This window comes from Carcharodon carcharias (assembly GCF_017639515.1).
Source record: "Carcharodon carcharias isolate sCarCar2 chromosome 27 unlocalized genomic scaffold, sCarCar2.pri SUPER_27_unloc_1, whole genome shotgun sequence".
Lineage (NCBI taxonomy): Eukaryota > Metazoa > Chordata > Chondrichthyes > Lamniformes > Lamnidae > Carcharodon > Carcharodon carcharias.
Genome location: NW_024470624.1, coordinates 2,526,830 through 2,553,197, shown reverse-complemented (window position 1 = coordinate 2,553,197; position 26,368 = coordinate 2,526,830). Strand labels below are relative to the sequence as shown.

At 46.2% G+C, this 26,368-nt stretch overlaps 3 protein-coding genes across 3 annotated transcripts in view; 1 reads left to right on the top strand and 2 right to left on the bottom strand.

Annotated features, from left to right (window-relative positions):
* Positions 1-1,350: 1,350 nt before the first annotated feature.
* LOC121273604 (zinc finger protein 239-like) lies at positions 1,351-2,997 on the bottom strand (the record flags this gene model as incomplete). The annotated part of the gene is made up of 2 exons (XM_041180759.1): positions 1,351-1,405; positions 2,333-2,997. Coding segments are annotated over 2 exons (720 nt in total), but the record flags the coding sequence as incomplete, so codon positions are not given.
* Positions 2,998-4,796: 1,799 nt separating this feature from the next.
* The window catches only part of LOC121273681 (zinc finger protein 229-like), a 37,636-nt gene continuing 16,064 nt past the window's right edge, over positions 4,797-26,368 (top strand). Inside the window, exons 1-3 of the mRNA XM_041180832.1 lie at positions 4,797-5,057; positions 6,054-7,211; positions 20,392-21,206. Coding sequence (XP_041036766.1) covers positions 6,381-7,211; positions 20,392-21,206 — 1,646 coding nt within the window. The 5' untranslated portion in view covers positions 4,797-5,057; positions 6,054-6,380. The remainder of the gene's footprint in view (positions 5,058-6,053; positions 7,212-20,391; positions 21,207-26,368) is intronic.
* Positions 12,742-14,802, bottom strand: LOC121273685 (gastrula zinc finger protein XlCGF57.1-like). The gene has a single exon (XM_041180839.1). The coding sequence runs from the start codon at positions 14,619-14,621 to the stop codon at positions 12,975-12,977; it is 1,647 nt and encodes a 548-aa protein (XP_041036773.1). The 5' UTR covers positions 14,622-14,802; the 3' UTR covers positions 12,742-12,974.

Sequence of the window (26,368 nt, the reverse complement as noted above, 5' to 3'; positions counted from 1 at the left end):
CCCAGAGGAGATGAGGTCAGTGACAGTCCTGGAAACAATGGCTTGATGTTCAGTGGTGGGGTCCTGGTCCAGGGGGAGGTAGGAGGAAGTGTCTGCGAGTTGACACTCAGCCTCTGCGAGGTAGAGGTCAGTGCGCCAGACAACAACAGCACCACCCTTGTCAGTGGGTTTGATAACAAAGTCAGGGTTGGACCTGAGAGAACGGAGTGTGGCAAGTTCAGAAAGAGACAGGTTAGAATGGGTGAGAGGAGCAGAGAAATTGAGACGACTGATGTCACACCGACAGTTCTCAATGAAAAGATCAAGAGCAGGTAAGAATCCAGAGGGAGGGGTCCAGATGGAGGGAGAATATTGGAGGCAGGTAAAATGATCTGTTGAATGGGGAATGGGACTCCTGCCCAAAGAAGTGGGCACGGAGACAAAGGCGGCGGAAGAAGAGTTCAGCATCGTGCTGAGCCCGAAATTCATTGAGGTGAGGGCGTAAGGGTATGAAATTGACTCCTTGGCTGAGCACTGAACGTTCAACAGAGAGGGGAAGACAGACAGAGGGTGGGGGGTGGGGGTGGATGGCGGCATCTGGAACCAGGGTCTCAGAGTAACAGGTAGGCCATTTAGGATGGAGATGGGGAGGAATTTCTTCAGCGGGTGGTGAATCTTTGGGAATCCTCTACCCCGGAGATGCTGTGGAAGCTCAATCATTGATGAGCTTGCTGAAGACTGAGATTGATAGATTTCTAGATGGTGCAGACATCAAGGGGATTCTGAAACTGAAGATAGTGCGGGAAAATGGCATTGAGGTAGATGATTAGTGATGATCTAGTTGAATGGCGCAGCAGGCTTGAGGGGCCGAATGGCCTACTCCTACTCTTATTTCCTATGTTCCTATGCACCCCACCAAACTTAAACAAATAGAACTTTCATACTCCTTAACCTTGTGTCGATCCTCAGTACGAGGTGAACCTGGGTAACATGTTCACCAATCTAATCCACATGCTGACAAGGTGCAGCCACTATCTAACACAGCACAGTTGAATGAGTCTGTGACTAACACACTCATCACTGGACCAAAGCTCCTTGTGACTTGTACAATTCCTTCAGAGTGATCATCATCATCATCTTCAGCCTCAGAATTCTCTGTGTCATGTGTCACTTCAAAGACCCTGATTTTCCATTTTGGGCAGTTCATCACATAATGATATTTTAAGTCAGACCTGAAACACCTGTTAATTGTTCCTTGGTCATTCCTGGGGTTCATTCACCTATTAGTGCTGTTCCAATCCTGTCCTTTGTTGTGATTTCCAGATCTGCTAAAGATGTTTTCACCCTCATTTGATACCTGTCAAAGTCCAACTATGCTTCATAGGCATCCAATAGATCATCTTTCTTGTAAATCTCATCAATGAACCTGAATAGAAAGATCCAAACCTTCATCAGTATCCAACTGAGGGGCATCCAGCTCAATAAATACTTTGCTTCTGATTTTACTTTTGTTGGGAAGTGACAATGCCAAGACCAGACCTTGTTTCCTCCTTGGTAGAGACGTAACCCGTGTCCACATATCCACTTCATTCTTCCACTGGTCTTGTGGCTCAGACTCCGAGAACATCGGCAGGTAATCAGACCCTGACAATTTCCACTTGCTTTCAGCCATTTCTCACAAAAGCTACTCAGATTATAGGTTTCTGTCTGATATTTTATTTTCATTTAGTTTCCAACCTCCACCATTAGACAAGCATTCTCTGTTACCATGTTATAATCCTGACAGTCTGATGGTGAAGGAGGAAACTGGAGCCAGTCTTTACATGATATAGATTTATTCACTGAGTGAAACATTACAGGTATATACCTCCTGACTCCGCTACACCCTATGTCAGTAAGTGTCTCTTTTACTCTTTTGAATAAACCAATTAAAGTAAATTAAAGAAAACGAGGGACAAAGTAAGAGGCAGCCCCTTAAAGGGATACTGCAGAAAGAAAAACTAATCTTAAAGGAAACTTACAAATATTAATCAAAATGTGATTAAAGGGGTCAATAAAGCCCCCCAGTCCCCCGTGGTGAGTGTCTCTTTAAATGCTTTCATTTAACCATTCAATCAATGCCCTCCATCTCTGTATACTTAACCTCAACTGATACAATTAACACCCACAGTCAGAGCATCGAAAAGGTCTCTAATCAGTGTGAACTGTCTGGTGTCTCAGCAGCTCGGACGAACAAGTGAATCCCTTCCCACACACAGAGCAGGTGAACGGCCTCTCCCCTGTGTGAACTCGCTGGTGTGTCTGCAGGTGGGATGACTGAGTGAATCCCTTCCCGCACTCAGAGCAGGTGAACGGCCTCTCCCCGCTGTGAACCCGCTGGTGCCTCTGCAGGTTGGATGAATCACTGAATCCCTTCCCACACAGGGAGCAGGTGAACGGCCTCTCCCCGGTGTGTACCCGCTGATGCCTCAGGAGGTCGTATGACGTCCCAAAGCTCTTTGCGCAGTGAGAGCAGCTGAACGGTCTCTCCTCAGTGTGAATGCGCTGGTGGATCATCAGGTAGGCAGAGTTTCTAAAGCAACTCCCACAGTCAGAGCATTGAACAGGTTTCTCATTGGTGTGAGTGCAGTGGTGTCCCAGTAGACTGGATGACTGGCTGAATCCCTTACCACAAACACAGCAAGTGAACAACCTCTCCCAGGTATGAGTACATTGGTGTCTCCGCAGGCTGGATAACTGAGTGAATCCCTTCCCACACTCGGAGCAGGTGAATGGCCTCTCCCCGGTGTGAACTCGCTGGTGTATCAGCAGGTTGTATGAACTACTGAATCCCTTCCCACATTCAGTGCAGGTGAATGGTCTCTCCCCGGTATGAACTCGCTGGTGTCTCTGCAGGGTGGATGAATCAATGAATCCCTTCCCACACTCTGCGCAGGTGAAGGGCCTCTCCCCTGTGTGAACACGCTGGTGTATCAGCAGGTTGTATGAACTACTGAATCCCTTCCCACATTCAGTGCAGGTGAACGGCCTCTCCCCAGTGTGAACTCGCTGGTGCGTCTGCAGGGTGGATGAATCGATGAACCCCTTGCCACACACGGAGCAGGTGAATGGCCTCTCTCCACTGTGCCTGCGTCGATGAGTTTCCAGCTCACAGGGGGCACGGAATCTCTTCCCACAGTCCCCACATTTCCACGGTTTCTCCATGGTGCAGGTGTCCTTGTGTCTCTCCAGGTTCGATGATCAGTTGAAGCCTCATCCACGCACAGAACACGTGTATGGCCTCTCCCTACTTTGAATGGTGCAGTATTTTCAAGGTTTGTAACCGGTTAAAGCTCTTTCCACAGTCCTGACATGAGTTTTGGTTTGAGATTTCTGTCTGCAAATCCTCCCCTTCTAATATCCTGTAAAAGGAGTTAGGAGTTTACAAAAGTCATCACGGTCAGTACAGGACAGAAATTCAGAACAGACAAATCTAGTTTCTATGGAATATTTTTTCCTCTCTCATTTCCCAAAAGCTGTAAATCTCCGTCCCACACACTCTTCCTCCATTCTCATTCTGCTGTACCTAATATACACCCTCCCAATTCTCCTGAAAGTGCCAATGAATGATCATCCATTGATCCATGCTCATCGTCTCCTGTTCTAGGCAGAGAGGAGTTCAAAATCTTTATGCAGGCTGCTCGGCAAAAATCAGTCTATATTACTGGACACAAAATGTGCGCAATATACAGTACTGTAAGACTTGATTGGAGATATATGGTGGGCGGAAGGGGGGTAGGGTAGTGAGGAAGAATTTTATTGAGGCAGAGTGGTCATGACCTACAACACTAGACATAGAAATTCAGAACAGACAATTCTATTTGCTATGGTTCCTGTGACTGGAAATATTATATATATAAGCACCATAAGACAAGAAAGATCCATGAATAATATATCTAACATGTACCATATAACAACACTAGACATAATCTCTGTTGTTACAATCTCCATGGAGACCGATAAACTTAAATTAAACAAACTCCCAGGCAACCTCAAGGAAGTAAACTGAAGGACAAGGTTTCCCTTTTTTTAAAGTGTTACTGTAACAATCAAACTAAAATCAACATCAGTGAAGCTTGAATTAAGAGACAAATAGTATTTGAATAGACAGGATAAATCTGACTTTAAGCAGCTCATACAATAAAAACAGGGTCCACAAAATCCCCAGCATTTCCCCCCTCAGCACTAATTCCAGTTATAGTGTCCCACACCTCTCTGTATTTCCCAGGGGGAGGGGAAAGAAAGTGTTTTACTCACAGATGTTGGACACAGGAGGAAATGTTAGTCTGTGGGTGAAGCTAAAACCAAAAGTTGTGCTGTTTAAAATCAAACTGCATTGACTGGGAAGAAAATGAAGGGAAGACATTTTGCAAAGTGCCCTCCCTTCCCCCACTCCCTCTCCCTTTCCCTTCCCCCACTCCCTCAGCTGCTGGGCTGCACGCAGGCGCAGAGAGCACCGCTGAGCCGAGCTGTCCGGAGCAGGCACAGTGCGGCTGCCGCCAGCTGTCACTCTCGATCTCATTTCGGGCCAGCCTCCCCGGAGGAGGTCTCCAAGCCTCCCTCTCGCTCTGGGCGCAGCCGTCAGCCGGTTGCCTGGAAACCTTGGCTCGTGGAGGTGGAGAGGGATCAATGGGTGGGGGCGGGGCTCCCGTGTCCGCGCGCTTGGCCTGCGGACTGGAGCCCGAGGACGTCACCGCGGAGCCAGAACAATTCCGATTGGCTAATTCAGTGCGTTCTGTTGCGGACGTCATAATAATTGACAGGGGCGTTGTCAGCACGCTGCATCCGATTGGGAACAATACCACTAGTTACTGTACGGCGGATTGGACAACAGCTCAGCGCGGCTGGCGGTCAAAGTCTGCCACCCCCACGTGGTCTCGGGTACCGCCCCCTCATTGTCTTCGTGCGGGGCATTGACGAATGGGAAGATCTGGAGGACCGGATGGTTTTCTGGTCCTCCAGCCAATCATTGCGCGAGCTTTGTGTGAATGAAGATTGAGCTTCACACAGACTAAAACTTCCTCCTGTGTCCAACATCTGTGAGTAAAACACTTTCTTTTCTCCCCCTTTCCATTTATTTTCTCATTCTCGGGGCAAATTGTTGACTTGCAGGAACTGAAGGGAAAGGAAGTGAATCCAGGGAGGGTGCAGACTCTGGAAAGGTTGGCCCAGGTCTCTCTCTCTCTCTCTCTTAAAGACATTGACATCCTTTGCTCCCTCAGCTTGACACATTCATTTGTCTGGCTAAAAGGATGCTCTCTTTCCTAATGTTCACAATTAAAGGGGTGGTCTCCCCAGGAGATGACTGACATTTAAGGGGACAGTAAATTAATATAGGACAGAGATATGTCTAGTATTGTTTTATGGTACATATTAGATATATTATTTATGGTTCTGTATTAAAGTTCATTTGTCATTATTTGTAGTGTTGTAATATAGTACTGTAGCTACGTTATATATTTCCAGTTATAGAGTCATTATGGCACAGGAGTCCATTCAGCAGCTCGAGACTCTCTGTAGAGCAAACCAGTCAATCCCATTTCCCCTCCGTATCCCCGTTCCCGTGCAAGTTTATTTCCTCCAAGCGCCCATCCAATTTCATTTTGAAATCATTGATCATTTCCGCATCCACCACTCTCGCAAGCGGCGAGTTCCAGGTGATGGCCACTCGCTGCTTAAATTAAGTGCTTCCTCACAACCCCTCTGTGTCTCTAATCATGTAATACAGCCCTCTTTGTTACATGCATTTTTAGTCCACGAAGGCCAGCACCTGCATGTAGCTTTTCAGTCTCTGTGTCCTGGATGGGAATCAGTGAGCGTGCAACTGGCGGTCAGCTTGAACTGGCACATTAAGGAGAATTGGGAGGGTGTATATTAGGTACAGCAGAGTCAGAATGAAGGGAGAGTGTGTGGGATGGAGATTTACAGCTTTGGGGGAAGGAGAGAGGAAAGAATGCTCCACAGAAACTAGAATTGTCTGTTCTGAATTTCAATCCTGTACTGACAGTAATGGCTTCTGTAAACTCCTTTTACAGCATATTAGAAGGGGAGGATTTGCAACTGAAATCTCAAAGCAAATACCACATCAGGATCCAACAGAGTCACCTTTTCATTTTCATCAGCCTTTGAATTTAGAAGGAGAAATGTTTGTCTGGTCTGTCAGCTTCCAGAGATTTTAAACATGAGTCTGACTGAAAAATTACTAAGAGCATAGGTCAGAGTGGTAGCATTCCAGTGCACCAGTTACACTGCCTAAAAGATATCAGAATGTTCACAGCAGCAAGAGACCGTACACATGTTCTGTGTGTGGACGAGGCTTCAACTGATCATTGATCCTGGAGACACACAAGGGCACCCGCATCATGGAGAAACCTTGGAAATGTGGGGACTGTGGGAAGGAGTTTCGTTGTCCATCTGAGCTGGACACTCACCGGCGAGTTCACACTGGGGAGAGGCCATTCATCTGCTCCGAGTGTGGGAAGGGATTCAGTGATTCATCCGGCCTGCTGGGACACCAGCGAGTTCACACCGGGGAGAGACCATTCACCTGCTCCGACTGTGGGAAGAGATTCAGCCATTCATCCACCCTGCTGAGGCACCAGCGAATTCACACTGGGGAGAGACCATTCACCTGCTCTGTGTGTGGGAAGGGGTTCACTCAGTCATTCTGCTTGCTGAGACACCAGCGAATTCACACTGGCGAGAGGCCATTCATCTGCTCTGAGTGTGGGAAGGGATTCACTCTGTCATCCATCCTGCTGACGCACCAGCGAGTTCACACTGGGGAGAGGCCATTCATCTGCTCTAAATGTGGGAAGGGATTCATTGACTCATCCAACCTGCGGACACACCAGCGGGTTCACACCGGGGAGAAACCATTCATCTGCTCTGATTGTGGGAAGGGATTCAGCGATCCATCCAACCTGCGGACACACCAGCGAGTTCACACTGGGGAGAGGCCGTTCACCTGCTCTGAGTGTGGGAAGGAATTCAGTGATTCATCCAACCTGCGGATACACCAGCGAGTTCACACCGGGGAGAGGCCGTTCACCTGCTCTGAATGTGGGAAGGGATTCAGTGATTCATCCAACCTGCTGACTCACCAGCGAGTTCACACCGGGGAGAGGCCATTCATCTGCTCCGTGTGTGAGAAAGGATTCACTCTTTTATGCAACCTGCTGAGACACCAGCAAGTTCACAAGTGATTGAGTTGAGAATCTGACAAAAACACCCTAAGGGAATTTGCAACCACAAGGCATGGCCCATGTTGACTTAAGAAGTGATATCTCGAAGGATAAGAACTGTAAAAGGGCAGGTGGGCTCTTTTAGCTGGAGACATTGGGTCTGACAATTATTGTCCCATCTTTGTGAGAGAGGTGAATTCTTCATGCAGACCTCAGGGTCAAAAGCTTTGGTTTTGAAGCTAAAAGTTAATTCATGTCAACATCAATTGGACATCCCAACTGGTGTCTGTTACCATAGAGATAAGTGATTGAGGGTGGAGCCTTGGTTGGAATTCTGGGTGTTTCTCACAGAAAGCAGGCTGTCTGCAGGTCACTTGGAAGCAGGAGCTGTGAACCAGCTGTGGGACTAGAAGCCAAGAGGACCATCAGGAATTAGGGGCGTCCCTAATGTTCAAATCCCTCAGCAAGAAGGTAGTGAAGGACTGAGGAGCCCACCGTTTTCAGGCCTTAAAGTTGGGTTTCTTAGACTAACATTAATGGAAGGACCCCCATTAAAATCTTGGAGCTCGGAGAGTAGCTGGACTACTGTGGAGAATTAAAGTGAATTCTGGAGAGCGTTGACATCCCTTTGGGATGGTCCCAGGCACAGAAGCGAATGAACCTTCAAGATATCATTCAGCATAAGGGAACTCTTGGGGAGGAAGTTTAAAAGTAGAACTGGGTTTATAGCATAAATCTTTATAAACTGTAGTGTTAAGTTTGTAGTACAAGTTTTCAATTTTGTTTTATATACACAGTAAAGTTTGTTTTTGTTTAAAAAAAGAATCTTGTGGTGTAATTCTTTCAGTTATCACTGGGTGTTCGAATTTCTCTTTAAACATTAACTGTCCCAACTGGGATTGTAACAATACGTACAGACAATATTTCAAAACAAATCCAAGAGGAAAAAATATGATTTTCCTTATTTTGTTACATTGTAAGACCTCCCCCCCTCTTCTTGGATCCCCAACAATTTCTTAGCTCGAACACTTTTTATGAAACAATCTGATAATTGATGACGAAAAATGGAACTAATTGTAGTCCCTTCTAAAGCAAGAGGGCTATCGCCCAGCACAGAGGCTAATTTGGGATTTCTCTTATAGTCCGTTTGTTAGGGACTATACCCTCCAACCATCTGAGGTGAATTCTTTACATGAATCGTCCATGTCAGTGCAGTTGTCGACTTGAAGTTTGGCTGATCAGCTTAGATTTTCTGCAGCATTTCATCGATCACAGCGTGACTCCTTTCACAGAGTCCATTGCTGAAAGGACTTTCAGCTGCGGTGTTCTTGACCATAATGTTCATGTTTTCACACACGTCTCTAAACTCGTCATTAGCAAATTTCCCCTCCATTATCGGTCAGAAACTTAGCTGGTGCCCCAGGTCCAGACCCTATCTATTTCCCCATGACTTGGTCTATAATCTCCCTTTTGTCCTTGCCATGTATTATTGGAGAAAGACTAAATCAGGCTACCATATTTTTTTTATTCATTCATGGGATGTGGGCTTCGCTGGCTGGGCCAGCATTTGTTGCCCATCCCTAATCGCCCCTTGAGAAGGTGGCAGTGAGCTACCTCCTTGAACCGCTGCAGTCTATGTGGTGTAGGTACACCCACCATGCTGTTAGGGAGGGAGTTCCAGGATTTTATCCCAGCGACAGCGAAGGAACGGCCAATATATTTCCAAGTCAGGATGGTAATTGATTTGGAGGGGAACTTCCAGGTGGTGGTGCTCCCATGTGTCTGCTGCCTTTGTCCTTCTAGACAGTAATGGTCGTGGGTTTGGAAGGTGCTGCTCGAGGAGCCTTGGTGAGTTGCTGCAGTGCATCTTGTAGACGGTACACACTGGCTGCTACTGTGTGTCGGTGGAGTGAATGCTTGTGGATGTGGTGCCAATCGAGCGGGGCTGCTTTGTCCTGGATGGTGTCGAGCTTCTTCAGTGTTGTGGGAGTTGCACTCATCCAGGCAAGTGGAAAGTATTTCATCACACTCCTGACTTGTGCCTTGTAGATGGTGGACAGGCTTTGGGGAGTCGGGAGGTGAGTTACCGTCGCAGGATTCCCAGCCTCTGACCTGTTCTTGTAGCCACAGTATTCATATGGCTAGTCCAGTTCAGTTTCTGGTCAATGGTAACCCCCAGTATGTTGATAGTGGGGGATTCAGTGATGGTAATGCCATTGAATGTCAAGGGTCAATGGTTAGATTTTCTCTTGTTGGAGATGGTTATTGCCTGGCACTTGTGTAACGCGAATATTACTTGCCACTTGTCCGCCCAAGCCTGGATATTGATTGTCCAGGTCTTGCTGCATTTGGACATGGAATGCTTGAATATCTGAGGAGTTGCGAATGGTGTTGAACATTGTGCAATCATCAGCAAACACCTCCACTTCTGAACTTATGATGGAAGGAAGGTCATTGATGAAGCAGCTGAAGATGGTTGGGCTGAGGACACTACCCTGACGAACTCCTGCAGTGATGTCTTGGAGCTGAGATGACTGATCTCCAACAACCACAACCATCTTCCTTTGTGCTAGATATGACTCCTACCAACAGAGATTTTTCCCCCTAATTCCCATTGAATCCAGTTTTGCGAGGGCTCCTTGATGCCATACTCAGTCAAATGCTGCCTTGATGTCAAGGGCAGTCACTCTCACCTCACCTTGTGAGTTCAGCTCTTTTGTCCATGTTTGAACCAAGGCTGTAATGAAGTCTGAGTCAGGAGCTGAGTGGACCTGGTGGAACCCAAACTGGGTGTCAGGGAGCAGGTTATTGCTAAGCAAGTGCCGCTTGATAGCACTGTTGATGACCCCTTCCATCACTGTACTGATGATCGAGTGTAGACTGATGGGGCAGTAATAGGCAGGGTTGGATTTGTCCCACTTTTTGTGTACAGGACATACCTGGGCAATTTTCCACACAACCAGGTAGATGCCAGTGTTGTAGCTGTACTGGAACAGCTTGGCTAGGGGTGCAGCAAGTTCTGGAACACAAGTCTTCAGTACTATTGCTGGAATATTGTCAGGGCCCAAAGCCTTTGCTGTATACAGTGCCTTCAGCCGTTTCTTGATATCATGTGCAGTGAATCAAATTGGCTGGAGACTGGCATCTGTGATGCTGGGGACCTCCGGAGGAGGCTGAAATAGATCATCCACTCAGCACTTCTGGCTGAAGATTGTAGCAAATGCTTCAGCCTCATCTTTTGCGCTGATGTGCTCGGCTCCCCCATCATTGAGAATTGGGATAATTGTGGAGCCCCCTCCTCCAGTGAGTTATTTAATTGTCCAACACCATTCATCACTGGATGTGGTAGGACTGCAGAGCATAGATCTAATCCTTTGGTTGTGGGATCGCTTAGCTCCATCTATCATTTGCTGCTTATGCTGTTTGGCATGCTAGTCCTGTGTTACAGCTTCAGCATGTTTAGGTATGCCTGGTGCTGCTCCTGGCATGCCCTCCTGCACTCTTCATTGAACCAGGGTTGATCCCCTGGCTTGATGGTAATGGTAGAATGAGGGATATGCTGGGCCATGAGGTTACAGATTGTGTTCAAGTACAATTCTGCTGCTGCTGATGGCCCACAGCGCCTCATGGATACCCAGTCTTGACTTGCTAGATCTATTCAAAATATTTCCCATTTAGCATGGTGATAGTGCTACACAACAGGATGGAGGGTATCCTCAGTGTGAAGGCAGCACTTCATCTCCACAATGACTGCGCGGTTGTCACTCCTACCAACACTGTCATGGACAGATGCACCTGCGGCAGGCAGGTTGGTGAGGATGAGGTCAAATATATTTTTCCCTCTTATTGGTTCCCTCACCACCTGCCACAGACCCAGTCTAGCAGCGATGTCCTTTTGGACTTGGCCAGTAGTGGTGTTACCATGCCACTCTTTGGGTGGGGGACTTCAATATCCACCACCGAGTACATTCTGCACCCTTGGTCCTTCCTCCAAGTGATGTTCAACATGGAGGAGCACTTATTCATCAGCTGAGGGGGGCAGTGTGTGGTAATCAGCAGGAGATTTCCTTGCCCATGTTTGACCTGATACCACGAGACTTCATGGGGTCCGGAGTCGATGCTGAGAGGAGTCTTAGAGCAACTCCCTCCCAAATGTATACCACTGTGCTGCCACCTCTGGTGGATCTTTCCTGCCATTGGGACAGGACATACCCAGGGATGGTGATGGTGGAGTCTGGGACGTTATCTATCAGATATGATTCCATGAGGATGGCTATGTCAGGCTATTGTTTGACTAGTCTGTGAGTCAGATCCCATGGCACTAGATGTTAGTAAGGACAGGGCTGGGTTTGCCATTGTCACTTCCAGTGCTTGGATCGATGCCAGGTGGGTCTGTCCAGTTTCATTCCTTTTTTGAGGCTTTGTCACAGTTTGATACAACTGAGTGGCTTGATGGCCATTTCAGTCAACCATGTTGCTGTGTGTCTTTCCAGGCCAAGTAAGACCAGATTTCCTTCCCTAAAGGGCAATAGTGAATTAGGTGGGGTTTTTTTTAATGACAATCGACAATGGTTTCATGGTCAGCATTAGACTTTTAATTCAATTTTCCATCATCTGCGGTGGCGGGATTCGAACCTGGGTCCCGAGAGTGCCATGTCTCCGAATTACCCAGATTACTAGTCCAAGCACAATACCACTACACCATTGCCTCCCCTTTGGCAGGAAGTGTGAGCAAATTGTCAGTGTAACTTTAAGAACATTTCCTTTCTTTCCCTCTGATTCTTATCATTGATGCCATTAATCCTTCTCAAACACTCTGATTAGAAACATCAGGTATTGTTAAGGGGAGACGATAATGTCCTGATTGAGTCATCTGCAGATCCACTGACTTTCCAAAAACAGTTGCCTGATCTCGCTTCATGTCCAGTTGCATTTGTGCATTTTTCATGGAAGGTTTACTCAACAGGAAGGGTATCTCACTAGAGACTGCACCAGTCCTGATAAAGTGGCTGACTTCACTATTTTGCATGCAATCCCCACTCTTTTTAGTGACTTCAATGTGATCACATCACCAAAGACAAGGACAACTTTCATACTCCTTCACCCTGTATCGATCTTCACCATGAGGTGAATATGGATAATGTTTTCACCAATCTGATCCACATACTGTCGAAGTGCAGCCACTGTCTAACACAGCACAGTTGAATGAGTCTGTGACTAACACACTCATCACTGGACCAAAGCTCCTTGTGACTAGTACAATTCCTTCAGAATGATCATCATCACCTTCAGCCTCAGAATTCTCTTTATCATGTGTCACTTCAAAGATCCTGATTTTCCACTTTGGGCAGTTCATCACATAATGATATTTTGAGCCAGATCTTTCAGCCATTTCTCACAAAAGCTACTCGGATTGCAAGTTTTATTTTCCTTTAGATTCTAACTTTCACTATTAGACAAGCATTCACTGGTATCATATTATAATCCTGACCACCCTTTGGTGAAGGAAGAAACTGGAGCCAATCTTTATTTGGTATAGGTTTATTCACAGAGTGAAACATTACAGGTATATGCCTCCTAACTATGCCCTACTATGTGTCAGTATTTCTTTATATGTGTTCATGTAACCATCCAATCAATGCCCTCGAACAGTATGTTAACCTCCATTAACAAAATTAACACCCATCGTCAGAGCATCAGAAAGGTCTCTAATTGGTGTGAACTAGCTGGTGTCGCAACAGGTTGGTTAACCGAGTGAATCGCTTCCCACACTCAGAGCAGGTGAACGGCCTCTCCCTGGTGTGAACTTGTTGATGTGTCAGCAGGTAGAATGAAAGAGCGAATCCCTTCCCACACATGGAGCAAATGAACGGCCTCGCTCCAATGTGAACTCGCTGGTGTGTCTGCAGATGGGATGACTGAGTGAATCCTTCCCACACTGAGGGCGGGTGAATGTTCTTTCCCAGTGTGAATTCGTTGGTGTGTCAACAGGATGGATGGCTGAGTGAATCCCTTCCCAAACTCAGAGCCGGACAACGGCCTCTCCCTGGTGTGAACTACCTGATGTGCCACCAGGTGGGATGACTGAGTGAATCCCTTCCCACACACAGAGCAGGTGAACGGCCTCTCCCTGGTGTGAACCACCTGATGCGCCACCAGGTGGGATGACTGAGTGAATCCCTTCCCACACTCGGAGCAGGAGAATGGCCTCTCCCTGGTGTGAACTACCTGGTGTGCCACGAGGTGGGATGATTGAGTGAATCCCTTCCCACACTCAGAGCAGGTGAACGGCTTCTCCCCAGTGTGAACTACCTGGTGTGCTACAAGGTGGGATGACTGAGCAAATCCCTTCCCACACACAGAGCAGGTGAATGGCCTCTCCCCAGTGTGAACTACCTGGTGTGCCACTAGGTGCGCAGACTGAGTGAATCCCCTCCCACACTCAGAGCAGGTGAAAGGCCTCTCCCTGGTGTGAACTACCTGGTGTGACACTAGGTGGGATGACTGAGTGAATCCCTTTCCACACTCGGAACAGGTGAATGGCCTCTCTCTGATGTGAACTACCTGGTGTGCCACTAGGTGGGAGGATTGAGTGAAACCCTTCCCACACACAGAGCAGGTGAACGGCCTCTCCCTGGCGTGAACTAGCTGATGTGCCACAAGATGTGATGACTGAGTGAATCCCTTCCCACACTCAGAGCAGGTGAACGACCTTTCCCTGGTGTGAACTACCTGGTGTCTCAGCAGGTGGGATGACTGAGCGAATCCCTTCCCACACTCAGTGCAGGTGAATGGCCTCTCCCTGGTGTGAACGACCTGGTGTGCCACTAGGTGAGATGACTGAGTGAATCCCTTCCCACACTCAGAGCAGGTGAATGGTCTCTCCTCGGTGTGAACGACCTGGTGTGCCACTAGGTGAGATGACTGACTGAATCCCTTCCCACACTCGGAGCAGGTGAAGGGCCTCTCTTCGGTGTGAACTACCTGGTGTGCCACAAGGTGGGATGACTGAGTGAATCCCTTCCCACACTCTGAGCAAGTGAACGGCCTCTCCCTGGTGTGAACTACCTGGTGTGCCACTAGATGGGATGACTGAGTGAATCCCTTCCCACAAGCAGAGCAGATGAATGACCTCTCCTTGGTGTGAGCTATCTGGTGGGCCACGAGGTGGGATGACTGTGTGAATCCTTTCCCACACACAGAGCAGGTGAACAGCCTCTCCCTGGTGTGAGCGACCTGGTGTGCCACGAGATGCAATGACTGAGTGAATCCCCTCCCACACTCCGAGCAGGAGAATGGCCTCTCCCCAGTGTGAACGCGCCGATGAATTTCTAGCGCAGACGGGATCCGGAATCCCTTCCCACAGTCCCCGCATTTCCATGGTTTCTCCATGGTGTTGGTGTCCTTCTGTCCCTCCATGTTTGTTGATCAGTTGAAGCCTCGTCTACACACAGGACACTTGTAGGGGTATCCCCGCTGTGAATGGTGTGATGTTTTCTCAGGCTGTGCAACTGGCTAAAGGCCTTTCCACAGTCAGTGCACTGGAAACACTCTCACTTGGGTATGTGTGTGTCGCTGCTTTTCCAGTCACACTGATGTTTAAAATCTTTCCCCACAGACAAACATTTCTTCTTCCACATTCAAAGGTCAATGATATTCAGGTCCCAGTGAATTGTGTGACTCTGTCAGATGTTGACGTGATGTTTGGTTTGAGATTTCTGTCCGCCACTAATATCCTGCAAAAGGAGCTTACAACAATTATCACAATCAGTACAGGATTGAAATTCAGAATAGACAATTCTAGTTTCTATAGAAGGTTCTTTCTTCTCTCATTTGTGGGGAGGCAGTGGTGTTGTGGTACTGTCACTGGACTCGTCAGTCAGAGACCCAGGGTAATGTTCTGCAGACCTGGGTTCGAATTCCACCATGGCAGATGGTGACATTTGAATCCAATAAAAATCTGGAATGATGATGACCATGAAACCATTGCCAATCGTCATAAAAACCCATCTGGTTTACTGCTGCCCTTTAGGGAGGGAAATATGCTGTCCTTACCTGGTCTGGCCTGCATGTGATTCCAGACCCACAGCACTGTGGTTGACTCTTAAATGCCCTCTGAACAAGGGAAATTAGGGATGGGCAATGAATGCTGGCCTAGCCAGGCGATGCCCACATCCCATGAAAGAATATAAAAAACAGTTGCAAATCTCCATCCCACACACACACTCTCCTTTCTCAATATCCTGTACCCTCCCAATTCTTCTGAAGGTGTCGATTTATGCTGATCAATAGATCCATGTTCAGCACTGCCGGTCCAGCACATAGAACCATGAGATATATATATACGTACATATTACTGGAGTACAAGTGTGTGTAATATAATGTAATATGTATTCCATGATTAGAGGTATAAAGGAAGACCTGTATTTAGGAGTGAGTGATCATGCTAGGGAAGTCTTGTTACAACTGTACAGGGTGTTGGTGAGGCCACACCTGGAGTACAGTGTACAGTTTTGGTCCCTGTATTTATGAAAGGACATCCTGGCATTGGAGGCAGTTCAAAAGGGATTCACTAGGCTGATTCCTGAGATGAAGAGGTTGACTTTTCAAGAACGGTTAAACAGGTTAGGCCTTTATTCATTACAGTTTAGAAGAATGAGGGGTGATCTTATTGAAACTTACAAGATTCTGGGGGCGGTTGACAAGGTAGATGTTAAGAAGATGTTTCCACTAGTGGGGGAATCTCGAACTAGGGGACATACTTATAGAATGTGAGGACACTCATTTAAAAAGGAGATGTGAATGAATTCCTTCTTCAGAGGGCAGTGAATGTCTGGAATTCTCTACCCCAGAGAACTATGGAGGCGAGATCACTGAAAGTATTTAAAGAGGAGGTAGATAGATTTTTGTAATATCAGGGAGTTGAGGGTTATGAGGAGCTAGCATGAAAGAGGAGTTGAGGCCTGGGGCAGATCAGCCATGGTCTTATTGAATGGCGGGCTTGAGGGGCCGAATGTGCCTACACCTGCTCCTATTTCTTATATATGGCCTGGAACTCAATGTATCTGAGGAAGGTGGGACTAGAGATGATCAATGATTTCATAATAAAACTTGATGGGCACTTGAAGGAAATAAACTTGGAGGGGAACAGGGATATAGTGGGGGAATGGGACTGACTCGATTACTGTACAGACAGTCGGCATGGAATTGAGTTGCTGAATGGACTCCTTCTGTGCCATAATGACTCGATGACTGGAAATATGTAACGTAGCTGCAGTCCTATATTAGAAGACTAGAAAAAATAAAAATGTATTTTATTACTGAACCATAAATAATATATCTAATATGCACCATATAACACTGGACATATCTCTGTCCTATATTAATTTACTGTCCCCTTAAATGTCAGCCATCTCCTGGGGAAACCACCCCTTTAATTGTGAACATTAGGAAAGAGACCATCCTTTTAGCCAGACAAATAAATGTGTCAAGCGGAGGAAGCAAAGGATATCAATGTCTTTAATGATGTGAATGCGTTGGGAGTCAGTTCAGAGGGTGTTTACTACGTTGAATAAGTGGGTTGTCTTATGAGGAAAGATTGGAGAGACGGGAGGTTAGAAGACTGAGGAGAGACCTGATTGCAGTGTATAAGATCCTGAACGTAGACGTGGAAAGGATGTTTTAAAAGGTGTCCTTTCAGGGCAGAGGTGAGGAGAATTTTTTCTTTCTGAGGGTTGTGCGACTTTGGAACTTTCTGCATCAGAAGCGGTGGAGGCGGGGCCACTGAATATTTTTAAGCAGGTGAATAGATTCTTGTGAAGCCGGGGGAATCAAAGGTTATCGGGGGTGATATGGGAATGTAGAGCTCGAAACACAAACAGATCAACCGTGATCTTATCGAATGGCGGAGGAGGTTTGAGGGGCAAATGGCCTACTCCTGCTCGTAAGAGAGAGAGAGAGACCTAGGCCAACCTTTCCAGAGTCTGCACCCTCCCTGGATTCACTTCCTTTCCCTTCAGTTCCTGCAAGTCAACAATTTCCCTCCAGAATGAGAAAAGAAATGGAAAGGGGGGGGGAAAGAAAGTGTTTTACTCACAGATGTTGGACACAGGAGGAAGTTTTAGTCTGTGTGAAGCTCAATCTTCATTCACACAAAGCCCGCGCTCTGATTGGCTGGAGGACCAGAGTCCTTCCAGTCCTCCAACTCTTCCCATTGGTCAATCCCTCAGCATGAAGGGAAGGGGGGGCGGGCTCTCCCCTGCACATGCGCAACTTCCCCTCTCGCGAGTTCTCCGAGCGGCTTCTCGCTCTGGCCGGTGACGTCAGCCGGTTGCCTGGAAACGTCAGCTCGAGGGGGTGGAGGGGAAGGGGGAACAATGGGTGGGGGCGGAGCTCCCGTGTCAGCGCACCTGGCCTGCAAACTGCAACCTGAGGACGTCACCGCGGAGCAGAATGATTCCTATTGGCTGATTCAGGCCTGGTTCCATTGTGGACGTCACAATGCGGAAGTTAGACAATGAGCTTCAGAATAAAACTTCCTCCTCTGGGCAACATCTGTGAGGAAATTAATGTTTCCTCCTTTCCATTTATTTTCTCATTCTGGGGGGAAAAATGCTGATTTGCAGGAACCGAAGGAAAAGGAAGTGAATCCAGGGAGGGTACAGACTCTGGAAAGGTTGGCCCAGGTCTCTCTCTCTCTTAAAGACATTGACATCCTTTGCTCCCTCAACTTGACACATTTATTTGTCTGGCTAAAAAGATGGTCTCTTTCCTAATGTTCACAATTCAAGGGGTGGTTTCCCCAGGAGATGGCTGACATTTAAGGGGACGGTAGAGTAAGGTAGGACATAAGCAAAATACTGCTGGAAATCTAAAACAAAAACATGTCTTGGGTTTAGATAGAGCATGTGTAGTGTTATATGCACATACTCAATATTTGTGATTCTCCGAAAAAGTGAATTTATTATTTCTCATTTTTTACATCGTATTCCATATTTCCAGTCATTGCAGCACCGAAAGTCCATTTAAGAGGCAGTAAATTAATATTGGCAGATAGCTCTAATGTTGTGATATACTGATCTTATTTATGGTTCTCTGATTAAGTACATTTGTCATGATTTCTAGTCCTGTAATATAGTACTGAAGCTAGGTTTTAAAAATTTATTCATGTATGTGGCATCACTGGCTAGGGCAGCATTTTTTGCCCAACCTTAATTGCCCTTGAGAAGGTGATGGTGAGCTGCTTTCTTGAACCGCTGCAGTCCATGTGGTGTAGGTACACCCACTGTGCCGTTAGGGAGGGAGTTCCAGGATTTTGATCCAGCGACAGTGAAGGAACGGCCGATACATTTCCAAGTCAGGATGGTGAGTGACTTGGAGAGGAAGTTCCAGGTGGTGGTGTTCCCATCTATCTGCTGCCCTTGTCCTTCTAGATGGTACTGGACATGGGTTTGGAAGGTGCTCCCTAATGAGCTTTGGTGAGTTCCCAGAATGCATCTTGTAGATGGTACACACTGGCTGTCACTGTGCCTTGGTGGTGGAGGGAGTGAATGTTTGTGGATGGGGTGCCAGTCAAACATGCTGCTTTGACCTGGATGGTGTCAAGCTTCTTGAGTGTTATTGGAGCTGCACTCACCCAGACAAGTGGAGAATATTCCATCACAGGGAGGATGCAGACTCTGGAAAGGTTGGTCCAGGTCTCTCTCTTTTAAAGATGTTGACATCCTTTGCTCCCTCAACTTGACACATTTATTTCCAGTCAGAATAATTATGGCACAGAAGGAGTCCATTCGGTAACTCGAGTCCATGCCGATTCTCTGTAGAGAAATCCAGTCAGTCCCATTCCCCTTCTATATCCCCATTGCCCTGCAAGTTTATTTCCTTCAAATTGATTTCCTTCATCCATTCATTCAATTTCATTTTGAAATTATTGATCATTTGCGCTTCCACCACCCCCTTAAGCAGCGAGTTCCAGGTCCTGACTGCTTGCTTCCTAATAAATCTCTTCCTCACTTCCCCCCTGTATCTCTAATCAAGTGATACACACTGTATATTACACATTTTTAGTCCAGTCATATATATGCCTAGCAGCCTGCAGGAAAACTTCAGATCCCTGAGCTCCTGGATGGGAAACAGTGTGCGTGGGTATGTTGGGAGGGTGCATATTAGGTACAGCAGAGTGAGAATGGACCGAGAGTCTGTGGGACGGAGATTTACAGCTTTAGTGGCTACAAGAGCAGGTCAGAGGCTGGAAATTCTGCAGAGTCTAACTCACCTCCTGACTCCCCAAAGCCTGTCCACCGACTACAACCCACTTGATTGGCACCCCATTCACAACCGTTCAGCTTTCACTTCCTCCACCACTGACACACGGTGACAGCAGTGCTTACCATCTACAAGATGCACAGCAGAAAGTCACCAAGCTGCTTTGACAGCATCTTCCAAACCCGTGACCTCTACCACTTAGAAGGACAAGAGCGGCGGATACATGGGAACACCAACAGCACTTGCAAGTTCCCCTCCAAGTCACTCACCGTCATGGCTTGGAAATATATCGGCCGTTCCTTCACTGTCGCTGGGTCAAAATCCTGGAACTCCCTCCCTAACAGCACTGTGTGTGTACCTACACCACATGGACTGCAGCGGTTCAAGTAGATGGTTCACCTCCACCTTCTCAAGGGGCAATTAGGAATGGGCAATAAATGCTGGTCTGGCCAGCGACGCCCACATCCGATGAATGAATTTTTAAAAAGCTAAGAATATTCCATAGAAACTAGAATTGTCTGTTCTGAATTTCTATCCTGGACTGACAGTGATGACTTTTATAAATTCCTTTTACAGAATATTAAGAAGTTGAGGATTTGCAGACAGGAAACTCAAACCAAACATCACATCAAGACCTGACAGAGTCACTGATTCCATCAGGACCTGAATATCATCGGCCTTTGAATATAGAAGGAGAAATGTTTGTCTGCTCTGTCTGCTTCAAAACGTTTTAAACATCAGTGTGACTGGAAAAGCACCGAGACACACACACCCGAGTGAGAGTGTTTCCAGTGCACTGACTGTGGAAAGAGCAGTCACCAGTTACACAGCCTGAAAAAACATTAGCACCATTCACAGTGAGGAGAGAGACCATTGTGTGTGTGGACAAAGCTTCAACTGATCTTCGAACCTGGAGAGACACAAGAACACCCGCACCATGGAGAAACCGTGGAAATGTGAGGACTGTGGGAAGGGCTTCCGGTTCCCATCTGAGCTGGAAATCCATCGACGCAGTCACACCGGGGAGAGGCCGTTCACCTGCCCCGAGTGTGGGAAGGGATTCGCTCATTTATGCAACTTTCAAACACACCAGCGAGTTCACACTGGGGAGAGGCCATTCATCTGCTCTGAGTGCGGGAAGGGATTCACTCATTTAACCCACCTGCAGACACACAAGCGAGTTCACACCGGGGAGAGGCCGTTCTCCTGCTCTGATTGCGGGAAGGGATTCACTCAGCTATCCCACCTGCTGAGACACCAGAGAGTTCACACTGGGAAGAGGCCGTTCACCTGCTCTGAATGTGGGAAGGGGTTCACTCACTCATGGAATCTGGTGACACACAAACGAATTCACACTGGGGAGAGGCCATTCACCTGCTGTGCGTGTGGGAAGGGATTCAGTCGGTTATGCAGCCTGCAGACACACCAGCGAGTTCACACCGGGGAGAAGCCATTCACCTGCTCTGAGTGCAGCAAGAGGTTCACTCAGTTATCCCACCTGCTGTCACACCAGCGAGTTCACACCGGAGAGAGGCCGTTCACCTGCTCCATGTGTGGGAAGGGATTCAGTGAATCGTTCACCCTGCAAATACACCAGCGAGTTCACAACGGGGAGAGGCCATTCACCTGCTCAGAGTGTGGGAAGGGATTCACTAAGTCATCCAACTTGCTGACACACCAGCAAGTTCACAATGGGGAGAAGCCGTTCATCTGCTCCGAGTGTGGGAAGGGATTCACTCAGTCATCCAGCCTGCGGAGACACCAGAAAGTCCACAACTGATTACAGATTTTGGATTCTACTGTTATTGCTGCTGTTAATCTCATTCAGGACTGAACCATGTTCATTCTGACACTTGGTGAAGTGGGAGGGTTGGACGGTTTCTTTCTGCTGGACTGGCCGGTCTCACAACTTTGCTTCCAGTGGCTGATGCTCTTTGAGACTTGTTGTGAATATCTAGTTTCATATTTTATATGAATTACAGAATGAAAGGGTGTTTGGAATGTAAAAGATATTTAGTTTGAAACTTTTTGGAACTCCCCAGAACATGCCAGGTTGCCATGGAGGTGGGCTGTGCTGGCTGGAATGTTCTTTTGTTTAATTTATCTAAGGTGTTTCTCACAGAAGGAAAGTTGGCTGTGGTAGATTGGGAAATTACATTTAAAAATATGATGCTAGATAGGCAATGGTTGGCATTTAAGGATAGATTATATCCTAATTGTTTTAAATTCTGTTCCTCTATTGAGTATATGTCAATGCTTTGACAATGTTACAATTATGTCTCATTCCCTTGGCCACATGAACCATTTCATGCCACACTTGGTGTCAAGTGGCTGTGCATGTTTGGGACTCGTTTTTCCGTGTATTTCATCATGTGCTTCCGTGTATTAGTTGCTTTACATGTAATAAATCACATCTGCACACTCACACCGGTATCCCAATAGCATGTGTGGCAGGAGAGGATTTAATTTAAATAGCACCATTTTTTCCTCTCACCACCGGTCCATAACTAGAAAGGTGTTTTTGATTTGTTTCCCCCTGTATAAGTATTTCCCAACCCCTCATTTTTGGTGTGATCCAATTTCTATTTAATAACCCCACAGCAAACTCAAGATTGGATGAACTCAAAAGGCTAGTTCATTTGCACACTCTCAAAATGCAGGAGGAGGGTCACAACGTTGCCTCCTTTGCCTTCAAACAGGAAAACAGGAATAGAAAAAAGTAATATTTACAGTGCATAGACCACAGCAAAAAGGAAAATACAGTTTTATGTGGGTTCTAGAGCCCAGAATCAAAGTCCAATGAGATATTCCTTCACAGAGGTCGGTGAGCTGAAAACTGATGCTGGATAATTCACTTGTCCAGGGCTGTTGATTTCACATGATGAGTTAGGCATCTAGAGATGAATCAGTCTTATAGACGATGGTACAGAATTTCCAGTAGAATCAGCGAGGTGCCCAACCTGGGCCAGAGCTCCTTGTCTGTGACACTGCTAGTTAGATGGTAAAAAGCAGACTGAGACTGTGCAGTACAGCAAGGCAATGTTACGGGTTCCACAAGCCAGAGGCCATGTCACATGACTCCCATCTCTCCGTAAAGGCAAAGGACATGTATCCCTTGTATAGATCCCCGTGATTGTTCAATGTCTCAGCCATTAAGAATTGAAAGGAGGGTTGCAGGGCCCTTTGCCTTTGGGGACGAGCAGACTCCTACTGGCCAGCCTGGGTTATGAAATACAGATGGCCTTTGTATTGCTCTCTTTGAATTTAGTCTGCACAGCCCACAGGGAGGTCATTAGTTTCTCTTCAGGGAAACAAGGTGCCAGTTTCTCCAATACTGCCAGGCAGCTCCTTTTGTTTGAGGGTAACGCTCAGAGATAGAGACAGCCATTTTTAGGTCTTAGTCCAGTTTTAAATTTTCAGAGATAGCAATGAGCATATCTCTGTATATTTTACAAAAGAAAAATATACAGGGTGAGGTCTGAGCCCTCACACATGTCTCACAGTTTTGACTTTCATGCAATGTTATTAAAAGTTCACATGGTGGGTGGGGATATGTCTCAAGAGATTTGCTTATCTCTCCCTGTATGATGCTGATATTTCAGGTAGTGTCTTGGATTTTAAATGTGGGTTTCTTTATATAAAAAAGGGCACAGAGGCAAATGGTAGAAATATTTCCAAGTGAAACCTATCAACATATTCATCTCATCAGCATATCCCTGAATTTCACTAGAATCTGCATGGATACCAGATTGATTGATTCCATTCAGCTACACCCAAGGTGAGTTATTCCAATTCCTTCACTGTCCATTACAATCAAACATTCCCATTCTGTTCCAGGCATGAACATATCTTGTTTCTTTGTTCTTTATTGTAGATGTTAGGGCTGGGGTTATTCTCCTTGAAGCACAGGAGGTTGAGGGGAGATTTGATAGAGGTGTACAAGATTATGACAGGTTTAGATAAGGTAGACAGAGAAAAGCTGTTCCCATCAGCTGATGGTACAAGGATTAGTGGACACAAATTTAAGGTTTTAGGTCAGAGGCGTAGAGGGATGTGAGGAAGAAGTTTTTTTTACACAGCGATTGAGAATGACCTGGAACTCGCTGCCTATGAGGTGGTGCAATCAGAGATGATGAACAATTTCAAAAGAAAATTGGTTGGACACTTGAAGGCAATAAACTTGCAGGGATACAGGGATATAGAGGGGGAATGGGACTGACTGGGTCACTCTACAGAGAGTCAGCATGGACTCAAGGTACCAAATGGACCTTTTTGAAGGTAACTTTGTAACATTTAACCCATGTTGGTGCAGCTGTTCAACAAAATTAACAACTTCTTAAACAAATATTTGTGACTCTTGACCAATGGGAAAAGTGTTCCTCGTTTCCCCACAACAAATTGAGCCAATCAGCTTGGAGTCCCTTCTAACTGTGAACTACAACTTGTATCTAAACAGGGTGTCCTGGAACACCTGGTGCTCTGACCCCTTCCTGACCTAAACACCAGTTTTTTTTTCCTTAAAGCTACATTACAGTATCTGGAACTGAAAGAGACAGGCAATTGAAGACTTTTCATTACTTTTCATTAAGTTTACATACTGTACAATTTGATAATGTAAGTCTCATTAATTAGACAAATGTATCATCGGGGTGAAGTCTAACAGTTAACACTGATAAAGAGGCTGACTCCAGTTATTTTACATGGAATCCCCACTCTTTTTAGTGACTTCAGTGTGTTGACATCATCAGACCCAGACAAGTAGAACTTTCATACTCCTTAACCTTGTGTTGATCCTCATGATGAGGTGAACCTGGGTAACATTTTCACCAATCCAATCCACATACTGATGAGGTGCAGCCACTGTCTAACACAGCACAGTTGAATGAGTCTGTGACTAACACACTCATCACTGGACCAAAGTTCCTTGTGACTAGTACAATTCCTTCTGAGTGATCATCTTCAGCCTCAGAATTCTGTGTGTCATGTGTCACTTTGAAGACCCTGATTTTCCATTTTGGGCAGTTCATCACATAATGATATTTTGAGGCAGACCTGAAACACCTGTTAACTGTTCCCTGGTCATTCCTGGGGTTCATTCACCTATTAGTGCTGTTCCAATCCTGTCTTTTGTTGTGATTTCCAGATCTGCTAAAGATACTTTCACCCTCATTCGAAACCTGTCAAAGTCAAACTATGCTTCATAGGCATCCAACAGATCATAGGAACATGTGAGTTAGGAGCAGGAGTAGGCCATTCAGCCCCTCAAGCCTGCTCTGCCGTTCAATAAGATCATGGCTGACCTGGCTGTGGTCTGAAATCCCCTTTCCTGTTCCCCGCCCTCCCCTCATCACTCGTTACCCCCTTGTCTATCAAAAATCTCTATAAATCTGCCTATGACCCAGCCTCCGCTGCTTTCTGGGGAAGAGAATTCCACATACTAATCACCCTCAGAGAGAAAAAGAAAATCCTCATCTCCGATTGAAACGGTTGACTCCTTATTCTTAAACTGGTTCTAGTCTCTCCCACAAGTGGAAACGTCCTCGGGGTATCCACCCTGTCAAATCCCCTCAGAATCTTATATGTTTCAATAAGATCACCTCTCATTCTTCTAAACTCCAATGGTTATAGGCCCAACCTGTTCAGCCTTTCACCGTAACCCAGGAGTAAGTCGAGTTAATCTTCTCTGTACTGTTTCTAACATAATTACATATTTCTTTCAAATAAGGAGATCAAAACTGTATACAGCATTCCAGATGTGGCCTCACCAAGGCCCTATACAGCTGCAGTAAAACTTCCCTGCTTTTATATTCCATCCCCCTCGCAATAAACACCAACATCCCACTTGGCTTCCTAATTACTTGCTGTACCTGTAGGCTAACTTGTTGTGGTTCATGTACCAGGACACCCAGATCCCACTGTCCCACTAAGTTCTGGAATCTGTCCCCATTTAAGTAATATAATAGTAAGATTGGAATAATTATTATATAATAATAATGATATTAGAGGGCAATTAGGAATGGTCAATAAATGCTGGCCTTCCATCATGTCCAATGAATAAGTAAGACAAAAAATATATATATAATAATCTCTGGATTATTACCTGAGCCAAGACCAATTTGGTGTAGGGTAAATAAGATTAGAGAGATGAATGGGTGGCTCAAAGTCTGGTGTGGGAGAAATGGGTTTCCATTCATGGGACACTGGCACCAGTACTGGGGAGATTGGGAGCTGTACCATTGAGACCGGTACCATGCTGGGACCAGTTTTCTGGTGAGTCATAAAACTAGGGTGGTAGAGAGGGCTTCAAAATAAATAATGGGTGTGGGGTTGTTGGGGGGGGTGGGGGGTTTGCAGAATCATGCAAGAGGGGATTTGATAAATTAAAGGGAAACAACAAGGTAACAGAGCAGAGTAGTGATTTGGATAATGATAACCAGAGTGTGGCAGGTAAAAAAACAGATTACGAATTTTCAAGTGCACCAGCAGATAAGACCAGAGAGTGCAAACATGGTAAAAAGACAGAATTAAAGGCTCTGTATCTGAATGTGTGCAGCATCCATAAAAACATGGATGAATTGTTAGCACAGATAGAAATAAATATGTATGACCTGATTAGCGTTACAGAAACATGGTTGCGGGGTGACCAAGGCTGGGACCTAAATATTGAAAGGTATTTGACATTTCGAAATGATAGGAAACCGGGTAAAAGTGGTGGGGTAGCTCTGTTAATTAAGGATGGCATCAGAACAGTGGTGAGAGATGACCTTGGCTTGAAAGAGCAAGATGTAGAATTAGTTAGGGTGAAGATAAGCAATAGTAAAGGTAAGAGGCCACTCGTGGGAGTAGTTTATAGGCCTTGCTAACAGGAGTTACACAGTAGGACAGTGTGTGCAGGATAATAA

What these genes read in the sequence shown, in the direction of transcription:
- LOC121273685 (XM_041180839.1), bottom strand. Translation starts at nt 14,621, where the DNA reads ATGGAGGGACAGAAGGACACCAACACCATGGAGAAACCATGGAAATGC.